We start from the raw sequence: 18,475 nt of genomic DNA, 5'->3' as shown, positions 1-18,475 counted from the left end.
AAAATACACTTCCACCCCAAATTTATGAAATCCTTCCATATGCCAACTTTCCACAATAGGTGCCGAAACGCTCCTGGGTCATCCAGAATCCGATCCTGGCATACGCCCAAGTCCAAAATTATTATACGAAGCTGTTGGAACCTTCAAATCCCGTTTCCGAGGTCGTTTACTCAAAAATCCAACCTTAGTCAATTCTTCCAACTTAAAGCTTCCAAAATGAGAATTTTCTTTCCAAATCAACACTGAACTTCCCCAATCTCAATTCCGACCACGCATACGAGTCATAATACCTGAAGTGAAGCTACTCATGGCCTCAAACTGCCGAACGACGCGCTAGAGCTCAAAACGGCCGGTCGGATCGTTACAATAAATACCTCTGATACACTATTATACACTTTTATACACCTTCATACAAACGTCTGTAGACGAATTTCTTTCACGATTTTCAATTATAATTTTTATTCAAAACCACTTCAAATCTCCACTAGATGACTTCAAATTTTGTATACAACATCCTTATACTATTTCTAACATGTCTAAAGAACACCCACTCTAAATTTCTCACAAAATCGGATTTGAAATTTAAATAAACTTATTTAAGGTTGTTCAACAATGGTGGACCAGTCTAAATCTTTATTAAATGACTTCAAATTTTGTATATAACCTCCTTATACTATTTCTAATAAGTCTAAACAACATTAATCACTCCAAATTTATTAGGCAAGACTTCAAAATTCTTTTTTACCTCAAAAAAGTGTAAGAAGTCTTGTCTTGATATTGGCACGAAAGGACATTAAAACCTACTCCCTCCGTTAGGTACTTTCCTTTTTTGTGTGTTCTAAAACAAATGACACATTTTTAAATTTGAAAATAATTTAATTTTAAACTCTTTATTTTACCTATATGCCTTGATGAGAAACTTTTATAGGCACATAAATATGTTACCTTTTACCCTTGCACACCTTTTACCCTCAAGCTTATCACAAGATTGAAAAGTGTTTTTTTTTTGTTAAACTGTCTAACGTACCCGAGGGAATAGTATGCTTCTCCAATAGCTCAAATTGTGCAGTCCTAATGGAATTTGAGGGAGATGAAGCCTTCCATCTACGGCCAAAGCGGAGCAAACATACTAACCCTGCTCAATTTTCTTCCACTTCAATCTCCTCTCCAAGAGCTCAAATTTGAGCGCAACCGAAATGGAATCTGAGGGAAATGAAGCCTCCCGTCTACACCCAAAGTGGAGAAAACCCACTAACCATTCTCAATTTCCAACAACTTCAATGCAAGAGTCGAGCTTAACAATCCCTATTTTGCCTGAAGAACTCATCAATGGAATACTCTTAAAGCTACCTGTGAAATACATCTTGCAAATGAGTTGTGTTCCAAAATCTTGGTTTGCTTTAATCTCTAGTCCTGAATTTGTCAAGGCCCATCTTAGTTCATCTGCTAATAACTGTTGGACTTTAAGCCATTGGGCTTTAAAAGAGAAGAAGTGTGAATTGGAAATGGAGGGAAAATGAAAATTTGAAGAAGTGAACTTTTGTCTTGCACTTTGTCCCTCATTGGTGAGGGACAATCACATTTATGTGCTTATATATAGATTCACTTCTTAAAGCTCTTAAAAGGAGTTGAAGAGAATGAACCCTCGCGCCGTCGTCGTCGCTCGCTCGCTCGGCTCGGCTTCGGCTTCAGCTTCGGCTTCGGCTTCGGCTTCGGCTTCGGCTTCGGCTTCGGCTTCGGCTTCGGCTTCGGCTTCGGCTTCGGCTTTGGCTTTGGATTTGGATTTGGATTTGGATTTGTCAAATGATCGATAAGATTATTTTTGGACAAAATTTATTTAATTATTTAATAATTAATTAAATGCCAAATCACTGCTGAACGTTCAGAGGGCCTCACTGGCCGCGGTTCTGCCGCGACCGCGGTAGAATCGCGGCAGTCAGGTTCAGAAGGCCTCACTGGCCGCGGTTCTGCCGCGACCGCGGTAGAATCGCGGCAGTCAGATTCAGAGAAGCTCTCTGGCCGCGGTTCGGCCGCGATCGCGGTAGAACCGCGGCAGGCCGCGTATTTTCTGAAAAGGCACCTTTCCAGACACCTCTTCTGATATTTGCCTATAAATTATGAGGCAAGGCTGCATCTTCCAGATACGAAAAAGACTCTACAACTTCTTTCTTTCTGAATATACTGCATCCTAATTCGCAGTCTCTCTCTCTCAAATTCGTAAGTGTGATTTTGCTCCGTTATTTAAGTTCGTTGGTATCCTGCAGTTTGTATTGCCACTGTTGCAGGAAGGTTTATTCCGTTTTATCCTGGGAGGATTTAATCCATTACCTTGGCAACGTGTGAGGGGGTTAAAATTCCTTAAGGACGCATAAGAAAATTGTGGACTCGGAATATTTCTGATTCTTTACTATTTGATATATTTCTTTATTCTTCTAACAGTTTCCTGAATTTTGTTTTAACTCAGTATCCTTCACAAGCTTAAGGAATTTTATTTTTTACTAACGTTTCTGTGTTAAATTATTTTCTTTATACTTTATTGGAGACTAAAGACTTGTTGCTTTCTACTCCTATAATTGTTTCTGTCCGGTTTAAAGTACATAAAAACTTTGCCGGAATAATAAACGTACGGGTTTGAAGTATATAAAAACTTCACCATTGTTACGTGTTGTATGGTTGGTTTGGTATTCAGTTTGAAGATATCAAAAACTTCACTGATTAACAAGTTCTGTATTGTTTTCAACTTTACAGAAATATGACGAATGAAAACCAAACTAATGGAAGTGTTGCGGGAACGGTTGCTGCTGTTACAAGCCGTTCTACTCCTGCTCATGCTATGGCACCGGCAGAAAAACCCGGAAAGTTTTCCGGGATTGACTTCAAACGTTGGCAAATGAAGATGCTCTTCTATCTTACTACGTTGAGTTTGCAACGTTTCATCAAGGAGGATCCTCCGGTCATGGCTGATAATACTCCGGATGATGAACGACTTGTTGTAACTGAAGCATGGAAACATTCTGATTTCTTGTGCAAAAACTACATATTGAGTTGTTTGGAAGATGGCTTGTACAATGTCTATAGTGCCATGGAAACTTCAAAAGCATTATGGAATGCACTAGAGAAGAAGTACAAGACTGAGGATGCCGGACTTAAGAAGTTCGTGGCTGCAAGGTTTTTGGATTTCAAGATGATTGACACTAGGTCCGTCATAACTCAAGTCCAAGAATTACAAGTCATTGTGCATGACCTCCTTGCTGAAGGTATGACCCGAATCAATAATTTTATTAATAAGATTTATCTTATTATTAATTATGAATTTGTTATTGAAGAGTATGGTCATAAATGAGGCCTTTCAAGTCGTTGCTTTCATTGAAAAGTTACCTCCGTTGTGGAAGGATTTTAAGAACTATCTTAAACACAAGCGGAAGGAGATGACACTAGAAGACTTGATTGTTCGTCTGAGGATAGAAGAAGACAACAAAAATGCTGAAAAGAAGTCACGTGGAAACTCGACAATAATGGGGGCAAACGTTGTTGAGGAGGCGCCACAAAATAAGAAGAGGAAGAAGGCTTCCGGACCAAAGAATTACCCAAGCAGGAAAAAGTTCAAGGGTAATTGCCACAACTGTGGAAGATCTGGGCATAAAGCCGTGGATTGTCGTGCGCCCAAGAATGATAAGAAGAAAAAGAATCAAGCTAACATGGTTGAAGATGAAATGGAGGACTTATGTGCCATGTTGTCTGAATGCAATTTGGTAGGAAATCCAAAAGAATGGTGGATAGATTCTGGAGCCACCCGCCATGTTTGTGCTAACAAGGAGTTATTTTCTTCTTATGCCCCCGCAGGACCCGACGAGACAATCTTCATGGGAAATTCATCTACGGCCAAAATTGAAGGAGTTGGCAAGATTGCGTTGAAGATGACGTCGGGAAAAATAGTGACTCTAAATCAAGTCCTCCATGTTCCAGAAATTCGCAAGAATCTTGTGTCTACCTCACTTCTTGTCAAGAATGGATTCAAATGTATTTTTGTTTCTAATAGTGTTGTACTTAGTAAGAACGATGTATATGTAGGGAAAGGTTACCTAAATGAGGGCCTTTTTAAGCTAAATGTAATAGCAGTTCCTATCAATAAAGTGAATATTTCTTCTTACTTACTTGAGTCAAACACTTTATGGCATTCGCGTTTAGGTCACGTAAACTTCAAAACATTGCGGAAGATGATAAATCTAGAAGTATTGCCAAAATTTGATTGCATTAATTCCAAATGTCAAATATGTGTGGAATCAAAGTATGCTAAGCATCCTTATAAGTCCGTTGAAAGGAATTCAAGTCCTTTAGACTTAATTCACACAGATATTTGCGACATGAAGTCAACACCATCACGCGGTGGGAAAAAGTATTTTATTACTTTTATTGACGATAGCACGAGATACTGCTATGTTTATTTACTTAATAGTAAAGATGAGGCAATTAATGCTTTCAAGCAATACAAGAGTGAAGTTGAAACGCAACTAAACAAAAAGATCAAAATGATAAGAAGTGATAGGGGTGGCGAATATGAATCTCCTTTTGAAGAAATTTGTTTGGAAAATGGCATTATTCATCAAACAACTGCCCCTTACTCTCCACAATCTAATGGAATTGCGGAGAGGAAGAATCGAACATTGAAGGAGATGATGAATGCATTACTAATAAGTTCTGGCTTACCACCGAACTTGTGGGGGAAGCTATACTTACAGCTAACCGGATAATCAATCGTGTACCTCATAGTAAAACACAGTCCATTCCTTATGAAAAGTGGAAAGGAAGGAAGCCTAGCTTGAAATACTTCAAAGTGTGGGGGTGTTTAGCTAAGGTACAAGTTCCTAAACCTAAAAGAGTTAAGATACGTCCAAAAACGGTTGATTGTGTGTTTATTGGATATGTAACCAATAGCAAGGCATATCGTTTTCTGGTTCATAAATCAGAAAATCCTGAGATTCACATTAATACGATAATAGAATCAGATAATGTTGAATTCTTTGAAACTATTTATCCGTATAAAAAGGAAAGTGAAGTGACCTGCCAAAAGTCAAAACGACCTCGGGAGGAAATAACAGATGGTATGTCTAATGAAGAAAATCCAAGAAGAAGTAAACGTCAAAGGATATCTACTTCATTCGGTCCAGATTTTCTGACTTTTCTGTTAGAAAATGAGCCTCGTACCTTCAAGGAAGCAATGTCTTCCTCAGAAGCACAATATTGGAAAGAAACTGTCAATAGTGAAATAGAATCCATATTGAGCAACCATACCTGGGAATTGGTTGATCTTCCTCCGGGTAATAAAACGTTGGGTTCTAAATGGATTTTCAAGAAGAAAATGAAATACGATGGTACTATTGACAAATACAAGGCAAGACTTGTTGTCAAAGGATTTAGACAACGAGAAGGTCTTGACTATTTTGACACATACTCGCCGGTAACAAGAATTACATCTATTCGGATGCTAATAGCGTTAGCCGCCTTGTATGGTCTTCAAATCCATCAAATGGATGTAAAAACAGCCTTCTTAAATGGTGATCTTGAGGAAGAAATTTACATGAACCAACCTGAAGGGTTTGTGGTTCTGGGAAAAGAAAAGAAGGTGTGTAGACTTGTTAAGTCTCTTTATGGATTAAAACAAGCACCCAAACAATGGCATGCGAAATTTGACCAAACAATGTTGTCAAATGATTTTAAGATTAATGAATGTGATAAGTGTGTTTACATTAAGAACGTTCAAAATCATGTAGTCATTGTTTGCTTATATGTTGATGATATGCTAATAATGAGCAAAGACATTGCCGACATTCAAGCTACTAAGCGTATGCTTGCTAGTAAGTTTGATATGAAAGACTTAGGAGTTGCCGATGTAATTCTAGGAATTAAAATCCAGAGGACTCCTCAAGGTCTAGCTTTGTCTCAGTCACATTACGTGAAAATGGTACTGGAAAAATTCAAACACTTGGAATTTAGAAGTGCAAGAACTCCAATTGACTTAAACCATCATCTTATAAAGAATAAAGGTGAAAGTACGTCTCAATTGGAGTATGCTCGTGTGTTGGGAAGTCTAATGTACATCATGAACTGTACCCGACCTGATATAGCTTGTGCAATAAGTAAACTTAGTCGATTCACAAGTAATCCCAACAAGCATCACTGGGTGGCTATGAAACGAGTTCTGGGATATTTGGAGTATACCCAAGACTACGCTTTGCACTACAATAACTATCCTGCGGTTATTGAAGGATATAGTGATGCTAATTGGATAACCGGCTCATCAGAAACAAAGTCCACAAGTGGATACGTGTTTACTATTGGTGGAGGAGCAGTATCTTGGAAGTCTTCCAAACAGACATGTATTGCTCGCTCTATAATGGAATCAGAGTTTATAGCATTGGATAAAGCCGGTGAAGAAGCTGAATGGCTTCGGAATTTTTAGAAGACATTCCGTTCTGGCCAAAACCTTTGGCTCCTATTTGCATACATTGCGATAGTGAGGCTGCAATAGGACGGGCAGGGAGCGTTATGTATAACGGAAAGTCTCGTCATATACGACGAAGACATAATACTGTTAGACAACTACTTTCTAGTGGAATTATCACTATTGATTATGTAAGATCAAAGGATAATGTTGCGGATCCACTTACAAAAGGCTTAACTAGAGAGGGAGTTGAGAAATCATCTAAGGGAATGGGACTATGGCCGAGGACAAGTCAACATGGCGGTAACTCTACCTAAAATTTTGGATGTTCCGAGATCTAGGTTCAAGGAGCTCAAACAAAGTTGTGATTGACCGGTTCAACATTGTCAAAACAAAATCTTTGGTCCATTCTCGTGATGAAGACAATGTTCAGTAACAAGGATAGAACTTTATACGTTTTTTGATGATTACCTAAGTTTGATGAAGTATTTATCAAATAATGTCAATCTAAAGGATTACACGTTTAGGAATCACCTATGTAAGTGAGAAGAAGAAGTCGCTTCAATGGGAATTCTGTAAGGCCAATTCTCTACGCACTTATGAAACCAGGCGGTGTTCATGGCTAAAACAAACACAACAATGAGAACCAAAAGACGGTTAAGGGTTGGTTGTGTGACATATGGCTGTCTAGGTATACACTAAAAGTTCGACGGTTCAAAGATATCAAATCTACCGATTGACCGAGTATATCCGACATATGTTCACTACGGAAAGTTCAAAGGGAAACCTACTTATCCAGATGCAATTAATCCTTACTTGCAAAATCACATAACTTTCATCTATGATCTTTCTTGATACAGCCATTCCCATTCATGTGGGGGATTGTTGGACTTTAAGCCATTGGGCTTTAAAAGAGAAGAAGTGTGAATTGGAAATGGAAGGAAATAAAATGGAGGGAAAATGAAAATTTGAAGAAGTGAACTTTTGTCTTGCAATTTGTCCCTCATTGGTGAGGGACAATCACATTTATGTGCTTATATATAGATTCACTTCTTAAAGCTCTTAAAAGGAGTTGAAGAGAATGAACCCTCGCGCCGTCGTCGTCGCTCGCTCGGCTCGGCTTCGGCTTCGGCTTCGGCTTCGGCTTCGGCTTCGGCTTCGGCTTCGGCTTTGGATTTGGATTTGGATTTGTCAAATGATCGATAAGATTATTTTTGGATAAAATTTATTTAATTATTTAATAATTAATTAAATGCCAAATCATTGCTGAACGTTCAGAGGGCCTCACTGGCCGCGGTTCTGCCGCGACCGCGGTAGAATCGCGGCAGTCAGGTTCAGAAGGCCTCACTGGCCGCGGTTCTGCCGCGACCGCGGTAGAATCGCGGCAGTCAGATTCAGAGAAGCTCTCTGGCCGCGGTTCGGCCGCGATCGCGGTAGAACCGCGGCAGGCCGCGTATTTTCTGAAAAGGCACCTTTCCAGACACCTCTTCTGATATTTGCCTATAAATTATGAGGCAAGGCTGCATCTTCCAGATACGAAAAAGACTCTACAACTTCTTTCTTTCTGAATATACTGCATCCTAATTCGCAGTCTCTCTCTCTCAAATTCGTAAGTGTGATTTTGCTCCGTTCTTTGAGTTCGTTGGTATCCTGCAGTTTGTATTGCCACTGTTGCATGAAGGTTTATTCCGTTTTATCCTGGGAGGATTTAATCCATTACCTTGGCAACGTGTGAGGGGGTAAAATTCCTTAAGGACGCACAAGAAAATTGTGGACTCGGAATATTTCTGATTCTTTACTATTTGATATATTTCTTTATTCTTCTAACAGTTTCCTGAATTTTGTTTTAACTCAGTATCCTTCACAATAACAAGTATTACACCCACCATAAGCTTATGTTGAGTTCTTCTCGAGCTGAGTACCATTTTAAGCATTGTTACCTTAGTTCTTTAATTTATGAATCTGTTACAAGGGTAGGTGACTTGGATAATCCTATGAAAAAACCTCGTAAAACTATTGAGATTGTGGGTTCCGTCAATGGTTTGATTTGTCTTATCATTGGGCAACAAGACTTGTTTATCTGGAATCCATCAATTAGGAAATTCAAGAAATTTCCTGATTCTAGAGTTACGTCGATGTGTGGTTGCTATTTAATGTTTTGGCTTTGGATATGCTGAGCTCCATGATGATTATAAGGTTGTGGGTATTTTTGTTAGGACTCAGTGCATGTGTGAGATGAAGAACCCTAGCCATGGAGGAAACATGAGCAGGGAATGAGCTGAGGAAGAAGAAGAAGAAAGTGAGGGAAATTGTTTCTGTATCTCTCAATGTAACAGTACGTTCTGTCTTTATATACATATACATAATTAACCTCCACTAACAAGCTAGTGGTCCCTACTCTATTTCTAATCACTATGATAGTTGTACACTAACTATCTAACTAACAATTTTCTCCTTCTTGCTATGTTACTGCATATGTTTCTACACTCCCCCTCAAGCTAGGTGGTGTAAAGATATTCAAATATCCTAGCTTGGACAATAAGTACTCATGTTGAGTTCTAGGCAGTCCTTTAGTCAGCACATTTGCCAACTGTTCTTTGGTTCCCACATACTCTATCTTGATTAGTCCCTGCTGAATCTTCTGTCTTAGGAAATGACAATCAATCTCTATGTGTTTGGTTCGTTCATGAAAGATAGGATTAGCAGTTATTTGTATGGCTGCTTTACTGTCAGTGAAGATAGTAGCTGGCAATTCAAACACCACTCCAATGTCCTTGAGTAACCCAAATATCCACACTAGTTCAGCCATTGTTGTTGCAATGCTTCTGTACTCTGACTCTGCAGAGCTTCTAGAGACAGTGCTTTGCTTCTTTGATTTCCATGATATGAGTGAGTCCCCATACTTTATAAAAAATCCAGACACAGACTTTCTAGTCAATGGGCATGCTGCCCAATCAACATCACAGAAGACTGAGATAACACTTCTCTTCTGACTAGATAGAAGTACACCTTGCCCAGGGTGATTCTTGATATACTTGACCACCCTGAGTGCTGCCTCCATATGAGATTTCTTAGGCTTTTGCATAAACTGGCTAAGCGTTTGAACACTGAATGCAATATCTGGTCTTGTTACTGTCAGATATAGGAGTTTCCCCAGTAGCCTTTGATAGCTAAACATCAGGTAGTAGTGCATCATTCAAGGTGTTGGCTGTGCCTGTGTGTTCATCATACTGTGGAGTAGTGAGTTTCACATTTGCTTCAAGAGGTGTAGCAGCAGGCTTTGCAGAACCTAAGCCAAGTTCAAATACAAGTTCTAATGCATATTTTCTTTGATGCATCGGAATACCCTGTGGTGATCTTGCAAACTCTATCCTAAGGAAGTATTTCAACTCCCCTAGGTCCTTCATCTTAAAGGTCTTCTGGAGTGTAGCCTTGGTTTCTTCTACTAGTCTCAAATGAGCATATCATCCACATAGACTAATATAACCACAATGCAGCTGCCAGTACCTTGTACAAACAAGGAGTGGTCATGTTGACTATGTATGAACCCAAAGCTAATCAGTGCCTCTGATAACTTGGCATTTCACTGCCTGGGTGCTTGTTTGAGACCATACAAGGATTTCAAAAGTCTGCAAACTAGCCTACTCTCCCCCTGACTCTGAAAGCCCCGAGGAAGAGTCATATAGATTTCATCTGGTAAATCTCCTTGTAAGAAAGCATTGTACACATCCATTTGGTGGATATGCCAATGCTCAGAAGCTGCAACAGAAAGTATGGTCTTAACTGTCACCATCTTAACAACTGGACTGAAGGTCTCTTGATAATCAATACCTTCCTGCTGGCTGAACCCCTTGGCCACCAATCTGGCTTTAACCCTTTCAACCTCCTCTGTAGCCTTGTACTTCACTTTAAAGATCCATTTGCAACCAATAGGCATCTTGTCTGGAGGAAGTGAGACAACCTCCCAAGTGTGATTAGCTTCCAAGGCAGCAATTTCTGATTTCATATCCTCCACCTACCTTGGGTCTTGAACAGCCTCATCATAAAAAGAGGGTTCCACAATGGATGAGAAGGCTGCAATGTAGGACTGATAAGGAGACAGAGAGTCATAAGAAACATAGTTGGCTATGGAATATGGTGTAGTGGTGGTAGAGGGCTGAGTGACAAAGTCCTTAAGCCACAATGGAGGATGCTTAGTTCTGAGTGACCTTCTTAGTGTGGGGCAAGGCTCAGGGGTAATGGACAAAGGTTCAGAACCATCAGAAGAAGTAGAAGGATTTATGTGAGGAGAGGGACAGATAACTCTGTACACCTCTTCACAACTAGGAGGTGAAGGAAATGAGGTGAATATAGGAGGAGAGACTTTCAAATAGTCTTTGAAAGGAAATACATTCTCCTGGAAGACAACATCTCTATTGACAAAGAATTGATGTGTAGAAATATCTAAGAGAATATAACCTTTTTGAGTATCTGAGAACCCCATGAGAATAGCAGGTTTGTCCCTAGGCATAAGTTTGTCTGTTTCCTGCACTTGCTTAGCAAAGCACAAACAACCTAGAGTCCTAAGGTACCCTAGCTGAGGCCTCCTCTTGTACAACAACTCATAAGGTGAACATCCTTTCAACACTAAAGATGGTAGTCGGTTGATCAAGTAGGCTGCAGTGATAACACAATGACCCCAAAACTTGATAGGAATATGAGCTTGAACCCTCAGAGCTCTGGTGATTTCTAGGAGATGCATGTGTTTCCTCTCAGCTTACCCTATTCTGCTGTGGAGTGTATGCACAGGTGGTTTGATGAAGAATACCAAGTTTATTGAAGACATTTTACACACTGAATTTAGAAACTCAGAGCCATTGTCAGATCTCACCATTTTAACTGTTTTATTGAAATAAGTGTGAACAAAAGCAAGGAACTGTGGAAGTACAACACACACATCAGATTTCAGTTTCAGTAAGAAACCCAAGTCATTCTAGTGAAGTCATCAACTACTGTGAGAAAGAATCTATAACCATCAAAGGTTGCAGTTTTATAAGGTCCCCAAACATCTACATGAATTAGATCAAATGCACTAGTACTCTTGATACTACTGTAAGGAAATGATGTCCTGGTTAGTTTAGCACAAGGACACACACAACAATTATTGATGACATTAGTAATACTAGCTTGCTTAACAGGGAATAGTCTCTTCAAAACAATGATGGACACATGACCAAGTCTCCTGTGCCACAAGGCTATATCATTGGAACTGACTGAGAGATCAGCCTTTGTGTTAACAGCTGCCAAGGATACAACAGTCAACCTGTTATTTCCATGTTGTTGTAGAAAGTACAAGCCATCTCTTTCTCTACCAATCTCCTTCACTTTGCCATTGAAGAGCTCCTGAAACACACAAAAATCAGGATAGAAAGAGGCAAAACACCTTAGGTCCCTTGTCATTTTTGATATTGACAACAGGTTATACTTGAACTTTGGTACATAAAGTACTTCTTTTAGTGTGTTGTTGTTTGATATTTGACTATCTCCAACATGAGTTACTTATGTGACATCTCCATTTGGCAAGAGAACCTTTCTAGGAATAGGAGCAATTACAGTTGTCTTATCTAATAGATTGAGATTAGACACCATGTGATTAGTTGCCCCTGTATCAATGATCCATTCTTGTGGACTATTGGAAGCTAGTAAAGCAACACTAGTACCTGCTGCATGAGCCTGAGATGTAGGTCTAGGACCGTTGTTGTTTGCTGAGGTAGGGCTGACTGTATTACTGTTCAAAATTTGCATAATCTGGTCATACTGTTCCTTGGTAAAAGGAAAGGCACCACCTCCTCCATGTTGTGGTTGTAATTCCATATTGGCAGTGTGACTGTTGTGTTGCAAAGGTCGAACAGATCTTGGCTGCATAGTAGCCATCTAAAAGCCTGGGCTTGGCTGTCCACTAGGCTGTGTAAGGACTTAGTTTAGGTGGTGCACTGTAGTTACTAGATGTTGAACCATACTCAGCTACTGCATTATAAACACCAGCTCCCCCTTTCTTCTTAAACTTGTAGTCAGCTGGATAACCAACTATTTTGTAGCAATTCTCCTTGCTATGACCTTTTAGTTTACAGAAGTCACAGTATAGATTGAAATTCTTTCTGTGTTTTGGTCTATTATCAAACTTGGAGCTGTATAGTGCTGTAGATTCATAGTGACCACTGGTGGCATTAGGTCCAGCACCTAAAATACCTGCTGATCCTGCTACATTTCTTTGACTTTCCTCACTCATTAACATAAAATAAGCTTGATTCACAGAGGGAACAGGTTTCATCATAAGAATCTGACTACGAGCTTGTGAGTATGAGTCATTCAATCCCATAAAGAACCGATATAGCTTCTGTTTGTGCAAGTGTTCAATAAATTTCTTAGTTTTAGGGCAGTCATAACCAAGATAAGGAACTTGATCTTCAGTTTCGTCCCATAGATTCTTGAGTTTAGAATAGTACACAGATATAGATGAGGTGTCTTGAGTTAGGGTTGCAATTTCCTTGTGTAGGTTATAGCATCTAGTGTCATTCACCTTGTCAAAACGCTCTTGCAGATCCATCCACACGGTGTGTGCATTGGTTGCATAAGCGATTCCACTGATCAAGGTCGGTGCTACAACATTCATCAGCCACGATAAGACAATTGCATTGCATCTCTCCCACTGGTACCAGTATTTTTCTCGAAATTTTTCCTTCTTCCACCTTCCGTCAACCATTCCGAGCTTATTTCGACCTAGGAGAGCAATTTTCATAGATCGATACCACAGCGAGAAGTTGTCTGTCCCTGTTAGCTGAAAGGAGATCAGAGAAATTCCACTTGTATCAGTGGATGCCAGATACAACGGATGAGTGATTGGAACTGAGATTTCTTCTTCAAATTCATCCTCCGACGAGATTTGCGAGGTTTCAGTTACAATTGCAGGTGTTTCCTGCTCAGAGTTGTTATTCGGCATTGTTGACGACAACTTAAAGCTTCAGATTTGAGAGACGAAGAAGAGACTTCAAAGAGTACGAGAACTACAAACTGGATCGATTTGCGAGCTGTAATTCAGAGCTCTTGCTCTGATATCATGTTAGAACTCAGTGCATGCGTGAGATGAAGAACCCTAGCCATGGAGGAAACATGAGCAGGGAATGAGCTGAGGAAGAAGAAGAAGAAAGTGAGGGAAATTGTTTCTGTATTTCTCAATGTAACAGTACATTGTGTCTTTATATACATATACATAATTAACCTCCACTAACAAGCTAGTGGTCCCTACTCTATTTCTAACCACTATGACAGCTGTACACTAACTATCTAACTAACAACTTTCTTCTTCTTGCTATGTTACTGCATATGTTTCTACAATTTTCCGTACTTTGTTTGTTGATAGTTTATATTGTACTGAGGTCAATATATATAGTCTAAATAGTGATTCTTGGACAAGTATCCATGTTTCTAGGATTCGGGTGCTACCCAGTAAGTGTGGTAAGTTTGTGAATGGCAAGCTTCATTGGATTACTACGACTGCTCATGGCTGGGACATCATTTGTATTGATTTGGCTGATGGGAAATGGGGAAAAGTTGAGCAACCCTGCTATGGAGAAGGAAACCTTAATTTTAGGCTGTCGCTGGGAGTTTTGGGAGGTGATCTTTCTTTGTATTGTTATTATCAGGGAATGACAACTCACATAGATTTGTGGATTATGAAGAAGTATGGGGTTAAAGAATCTTGGACAAAGATGTTTAACATCAATCATCCTACTGATCTTGTGCGTTTTCTCTTTTATCCTCCTTTTTGTATGTCAAACAAAGGTGAATTTTTGTTTCAGTTTGTATCAACTTTCATGGTTTACAATCCAAAGGATGAGTCATTGAGATATCTAGAGGTTACCAACTGTGATACATCATTTGAGGCAAGCGTCTACATTGAAAGCCTAGTTTGGTCCATTTTCCCGAAAGGATCCAAGGATGCAATAACAACGAAGGCTTAAAAGCTCAGATGAAGACCGCCGTGTAACTAATAACTAGTTAGAGTTCTCTATACATTTTTCTCAAGTGCTATTAAATTCTGTTTCTTTTGACAAATATAGAACAAGGCATTGCATATTAAGACATCTTTGAACCATATTTGCTTGCATGCTCATTTGGGCTTTGATGTCTTCTTGTATCTTCCATGAAGTTTTAGTTTCCTTCTTGATCATTTTGTGTGATCAGAAATGTATCTGATCCCACTGTTACCCTGTGATAGACATGATGAAAACACCATTGTAGTCCATGTGCAGATGTCAGGAACAACTAAGGAACAACTAATCTACCTCATGCTGACTGTATGGAGCGCAATGATCAAGTATGGTTTTCCCTGTTTTTACTAGTCATTTTCAATGTACTAATGTCGTCTCCATGTGCATATAGCAAGACTTATGTACATTCAGTAACTGCATATTACATTTTGTTGGTATTTTGAAGTCAAGTTCTTTGTGGCAAACAGGTTGAGGATGCTTCTCCTTCACTTGCCTGTTATACGTCGTATCAGGTTGATCTAAACCAGAAATTGACTGCACTCGGCTACTTATGCTTGTGATCTCTTATTCTTGGTTTGCTCTAGTTGAAACGATATCTTATCAACAAAAAGGAAAGACAAAGCGCAAAAAGTTATCCAAAGGAAAAAGGTCTCATATAGTAATACATTTGTCGGTAACTTTCTGATCTTGGTTGGAAAAAATTTCTGTAAAACAATTTCCCTATTGCTCGAAACAACAATGTAAGAGATACCAATTTTCATCCTTTTTCTGTAAAACTTAAGGTTGAAATTGAACAAAATGAGTCATTATCCAAATTATGTTGTGTAATGTTTGAATCTTGACATGTAAGATTTTGATCGGTTTTCGAAGAATCTATAATTTCATCAATATTCTCTTTCATTTTGAATTTGATCCACCTAACATAAAGGAATTCCTCTGCTCATAATGTAGTACGGGGGTTGTGTCTCTACTGAGTCCATTCGCTAGGGCAACTCAATCAATATGCACTCAAAAGAGTGTTACCAGGTGCGATTGAATCTATGTAGTCATCATTGGTGCAAGCAGTGTTGTCACATTTATGCGTTACTTGAATGTTCGTTAATTTGAGATATCTTGTGATTAACAGCCTGGATTACAATTTTGTGAGGGATTCTAGCTACTTTATTTCTATTAGAATTAGCGACTAGTACATTTTTTCTTGCATCTGGCTATAATTGCGGATCGGCATGGGTAAGCTTTAGATGTTTTGGGTGATCAGCTTATCCTTTTTCTGAGAATTGATATCCGCCAATTGGTATCTGCATTTTCCTGCCTAAAGATATATGTTCAGCAGGAAATGTAATTGCTCAGATTTTGCAAAGCCGATAATAGGTTGAGCCATTCAAATGGAATTAATTTAAAAAACTTTTTCTTGCACAGATTAAAAAAGAGATCACCAAATTCCTTTATTTCTCCATCTCATAGTCAAGTTCAACTTTCTCTATTTTGGCAGAAAAGAATGAAGCTTTCAAGCATGGCTAAATTTTTAAATGTAAAGCTGAGGAATAAATTCCAAGAATAAAGGAAATTTATTAGTATTCTTCTTCAGGAAATGAATGCCAGGTGGTCTGAATTAGCCTTGTAGAGATGGAGTGGAGGATATATTCCCTTTTTGCTTTTGAAGTCAAGAATCTCATTACTCTCAACATTTGCACATGTTTGCTTTATTTTTGTTTGTTGAGAGTTACTTTACAAATCATCTGGAATTTGTTAGGCATCTTTCTCTCTTACAGGTGAAACAAAAAATAAAATCACTTGCTTCCCTTGCAAACCATTTTGCTCATCCTCCTTAAGCAATAGTGCATGCATTTGGATTTTCATCACTGAAAACTGAGCCGATTGTTCCATTGCCATCGTTTCCATAGTGATAGTCCTCAGAGTAATGCTCTGGCCTAGTATATTGTGTGTATCTTGGTGGTGACCTGATGTACTCATATCCAGTCACATAAGGTGATGGTTGGTAGCTATTGTAGCTGTGAGTCACATAAACTGGTGGTTGACCTGGTGGCGGCGCCTCAGGTCTAAATTCTGGACCAGTAGGACGAACATGATTATTTCTGTAGCCAGTGTTTCCCGGAGGAGGTTCATGGATCATACTCCGGCCGTAGTTAAGTGGCTCATAGCTCATACTCTGACCATAGTTGTATCTGTTGTAACCATGGTCCCTGGGTGGCTCTTGGCTCATACTCGGGCCGTAGTTGTATCTGTTGTAACGAGGGTCCCGGGGTGGCTCATGGATCATGGTCTTCCCATAGTTGTATCTGTATCCATGATCCCGGGGTGGCTCGTGACTGCTCATACCCTGGCTAAAGTTGTGTCTGTAACCGTAGTCTGGTGGATAGTGGTATATTACATGAACTTCTTCGACGTCTCTAGGTTTAGAGGGTTGGTCTGGTTGCCTTTTGGTATTATCAGCACCTTCATCATGTGTTTGTTTCTCCTCTGCTTGTTGATTTTCTTGTGTCGGTGGATCTTTCGGCGGTTCTTTCGGTGGTTCTTCAGCTGGTGGAGCTTCTGTTGGAGGATTGCTAGACTCGGGGGGTGGTGCTTCATTCTCAGCTGGTGCAGGTTCCTCTGGCTCTGTCGGAGGTTCTGCTTGTTCTATGTGGGAACAAACAATAGCACTCTTTCTTGTCTTCTTTAGTGCTTTTACTATTTTTTCAGGATCTGCTGATCCTACTATAGTAATCTTTTGCTGAGGAAAATCTATATAAAGATCATAAATACCTGTAGAAACACCAGACACACAGAGAATATTATAACATCTTATAGGAGAGATGAAGATAGAATTAGCACTTAAAAAGAAAGAATTAGTACTTAAAGCATCACTTACTCACCATGGATGCCATGTAGAGCTTTCTTGATCTTTTGCACACATCCATTACAGTCCATTCTCACCTGTATCTCTGTGACCCTAGATTTCTGCATGAAAAGATGTGAGTGTAAACATAAGTAGAAAACAATATGCTTTACATTATTGTGATTCTTGATTTGTTCAAAGAGAGAAGTTGATATGGAAGTAGAAGCAAGACTTACCCCCATTTGTTGAGCCATTTTTTGGGAGAGAGAGATGAGAGGAACAAAAAGAGATGCTTGTATGGATTGATTAAATGTTTGAGAATGGAGGGAATCAATTTATGGCATCATTGGGTACATGGACATGGAATATTTAAAAGCTAATAAGTTGTGGGACAGGTAAAGAATCTCCTTTTTAAGGGAGAGTTTTTGCTTCTTGGTTAACTTTAACAAGTCAATATCATCTATAGCTAATAGGAAAAAAGAAAAGAAGCCCCCACCCTGAATTTTCCTTATTTTTGGACCCTACACTGTTTTGTTGAGCCAAAGGGAATTTTTTGCTTTTAAGCACTAAATAGATGGCTATCTACAATTGCCAGTTTCTTTTCCAAGTGTAGGGATGATTATCTAAAGCCGACCATGGAAAGTAGGATTAAAAAGTGTGAGAAAGGTATATCATCACATAGAGTTTTCTTTTTGGGTGGGGGAGGGGAGGGGAGGGGAGGGGAGGGGAGTACGTACACATGAATTTTCTTAAGCGATGTCAATATTTGAAAAAGGAACAAATGAATAAATTATTATAACAAGCAGTGTCATTTTTTATATTTATACCCAATATTTTAATTTTGTATACTATCTACATATATTTATTTAAAAAGAAATTCGACAAAGCGGTGTCGCGTGACATTGCTTGCACCAGAGAGGGATTAAATATTTGATGTTCGAGAGGGGTTAAATATTTGATGGTCAACAAATGAAAGTAACTTTAGAGGTGAAAGAGCTTGAGGAATCCTTTTGTTACAATAAAGAAACCCTCCAAAATAATAGCAGTCCCAAGAAAATGTCTTTTCTGTTTGTATTGAGTTGCTTATATTTGTTCCTGAAAGCATAATCCATCGTCATATTGTGTAAACTGATTGAGACAAACCTCAAAAGGTACTTCAAAAAC

General features: G+C 39.1%; 1 protein-coding gene and 1 pseudogene across 2 annotated transcripts; one reads left to right on the top strand and one right to left on the bottom strand.

Annotated features, from left to right (window-relative positions):
* Positions 1–1,196: 1,196 nt before the first annotated feature.
* On the top strand, positions 1,197–15,271 carry LOC142179081 (F-box/kelch-repeat protein At3g23880-like; annotated as a pseudogene).
* An 816-nt stretch (positions 15,272–16,087) lies between these two features.
* Positions 16,088–17,683, bottom strand: LOC107815890 (uncharacterized). 2 transcript variants are annotated; one of them, XM_016641537.2, is made up of 3 exons: positions 17,548–17,683; positions 17,349–17,433; positions 16,088–17,238 (listed from the first exon to the last, which is right to left on the bottom strand). In XM_016641537.2, exons 1-3 carry the CDS (start codon positions 17,563–17,565, stop codon positions 16,301–16,303), a joined length of 1,041 nt encoding a protein of 346 aa, XP_016497023.1. In that variant the 5' UTR covers positions 17,566–17,683; the 3' UTR covers positions 16,088–16,300. The 2 variants fall into 2 exon arrangements, with proteins under 2 accessions (XP_016497023.1, XP_016497024.1); XM_016641538.2 differs by having other exon boundaries at positions 17,345–17,433; positions 17,548–17,650.
* Between the last annotated feature and the right edge of the window lie 792 nt (positions 17,684–18,475).

Source organism: Nicotiana tabacum, unplaced genomic scaffold (assembly GCF_000715075.1).
Source record: "Nicotiana tabacum cultivar K326 unplaced genomic scaffold, ASM71507v2 Un00317, whole genome shotgun sequence".
In the NCBI taxonomy this organism is placed as follows: domain Eukaryota; kingdom Viridiplantae; phylum Streptophyta; class Magnoliopsida; order Solanales; family Solanaceae; genus Nicotiana; species Nicotiana tabacum.
Note: the sequence above shows the minus strand (reverse complement) of the source record. Positions and strands in the feature narration are given on the sequence as shown.

Excerpts from the sequence above, each read along its gene's own strand:
- LOC107815890 (XM_016641537.2), bottom strand. Across the intron at positions 17,239-17,348 it reads AGCTCTACATGGCATCCATG|GTATTTATGATCTTTATATA; the intron begins GTGAGTAAGTGA and ends GTGTTTCTACAG.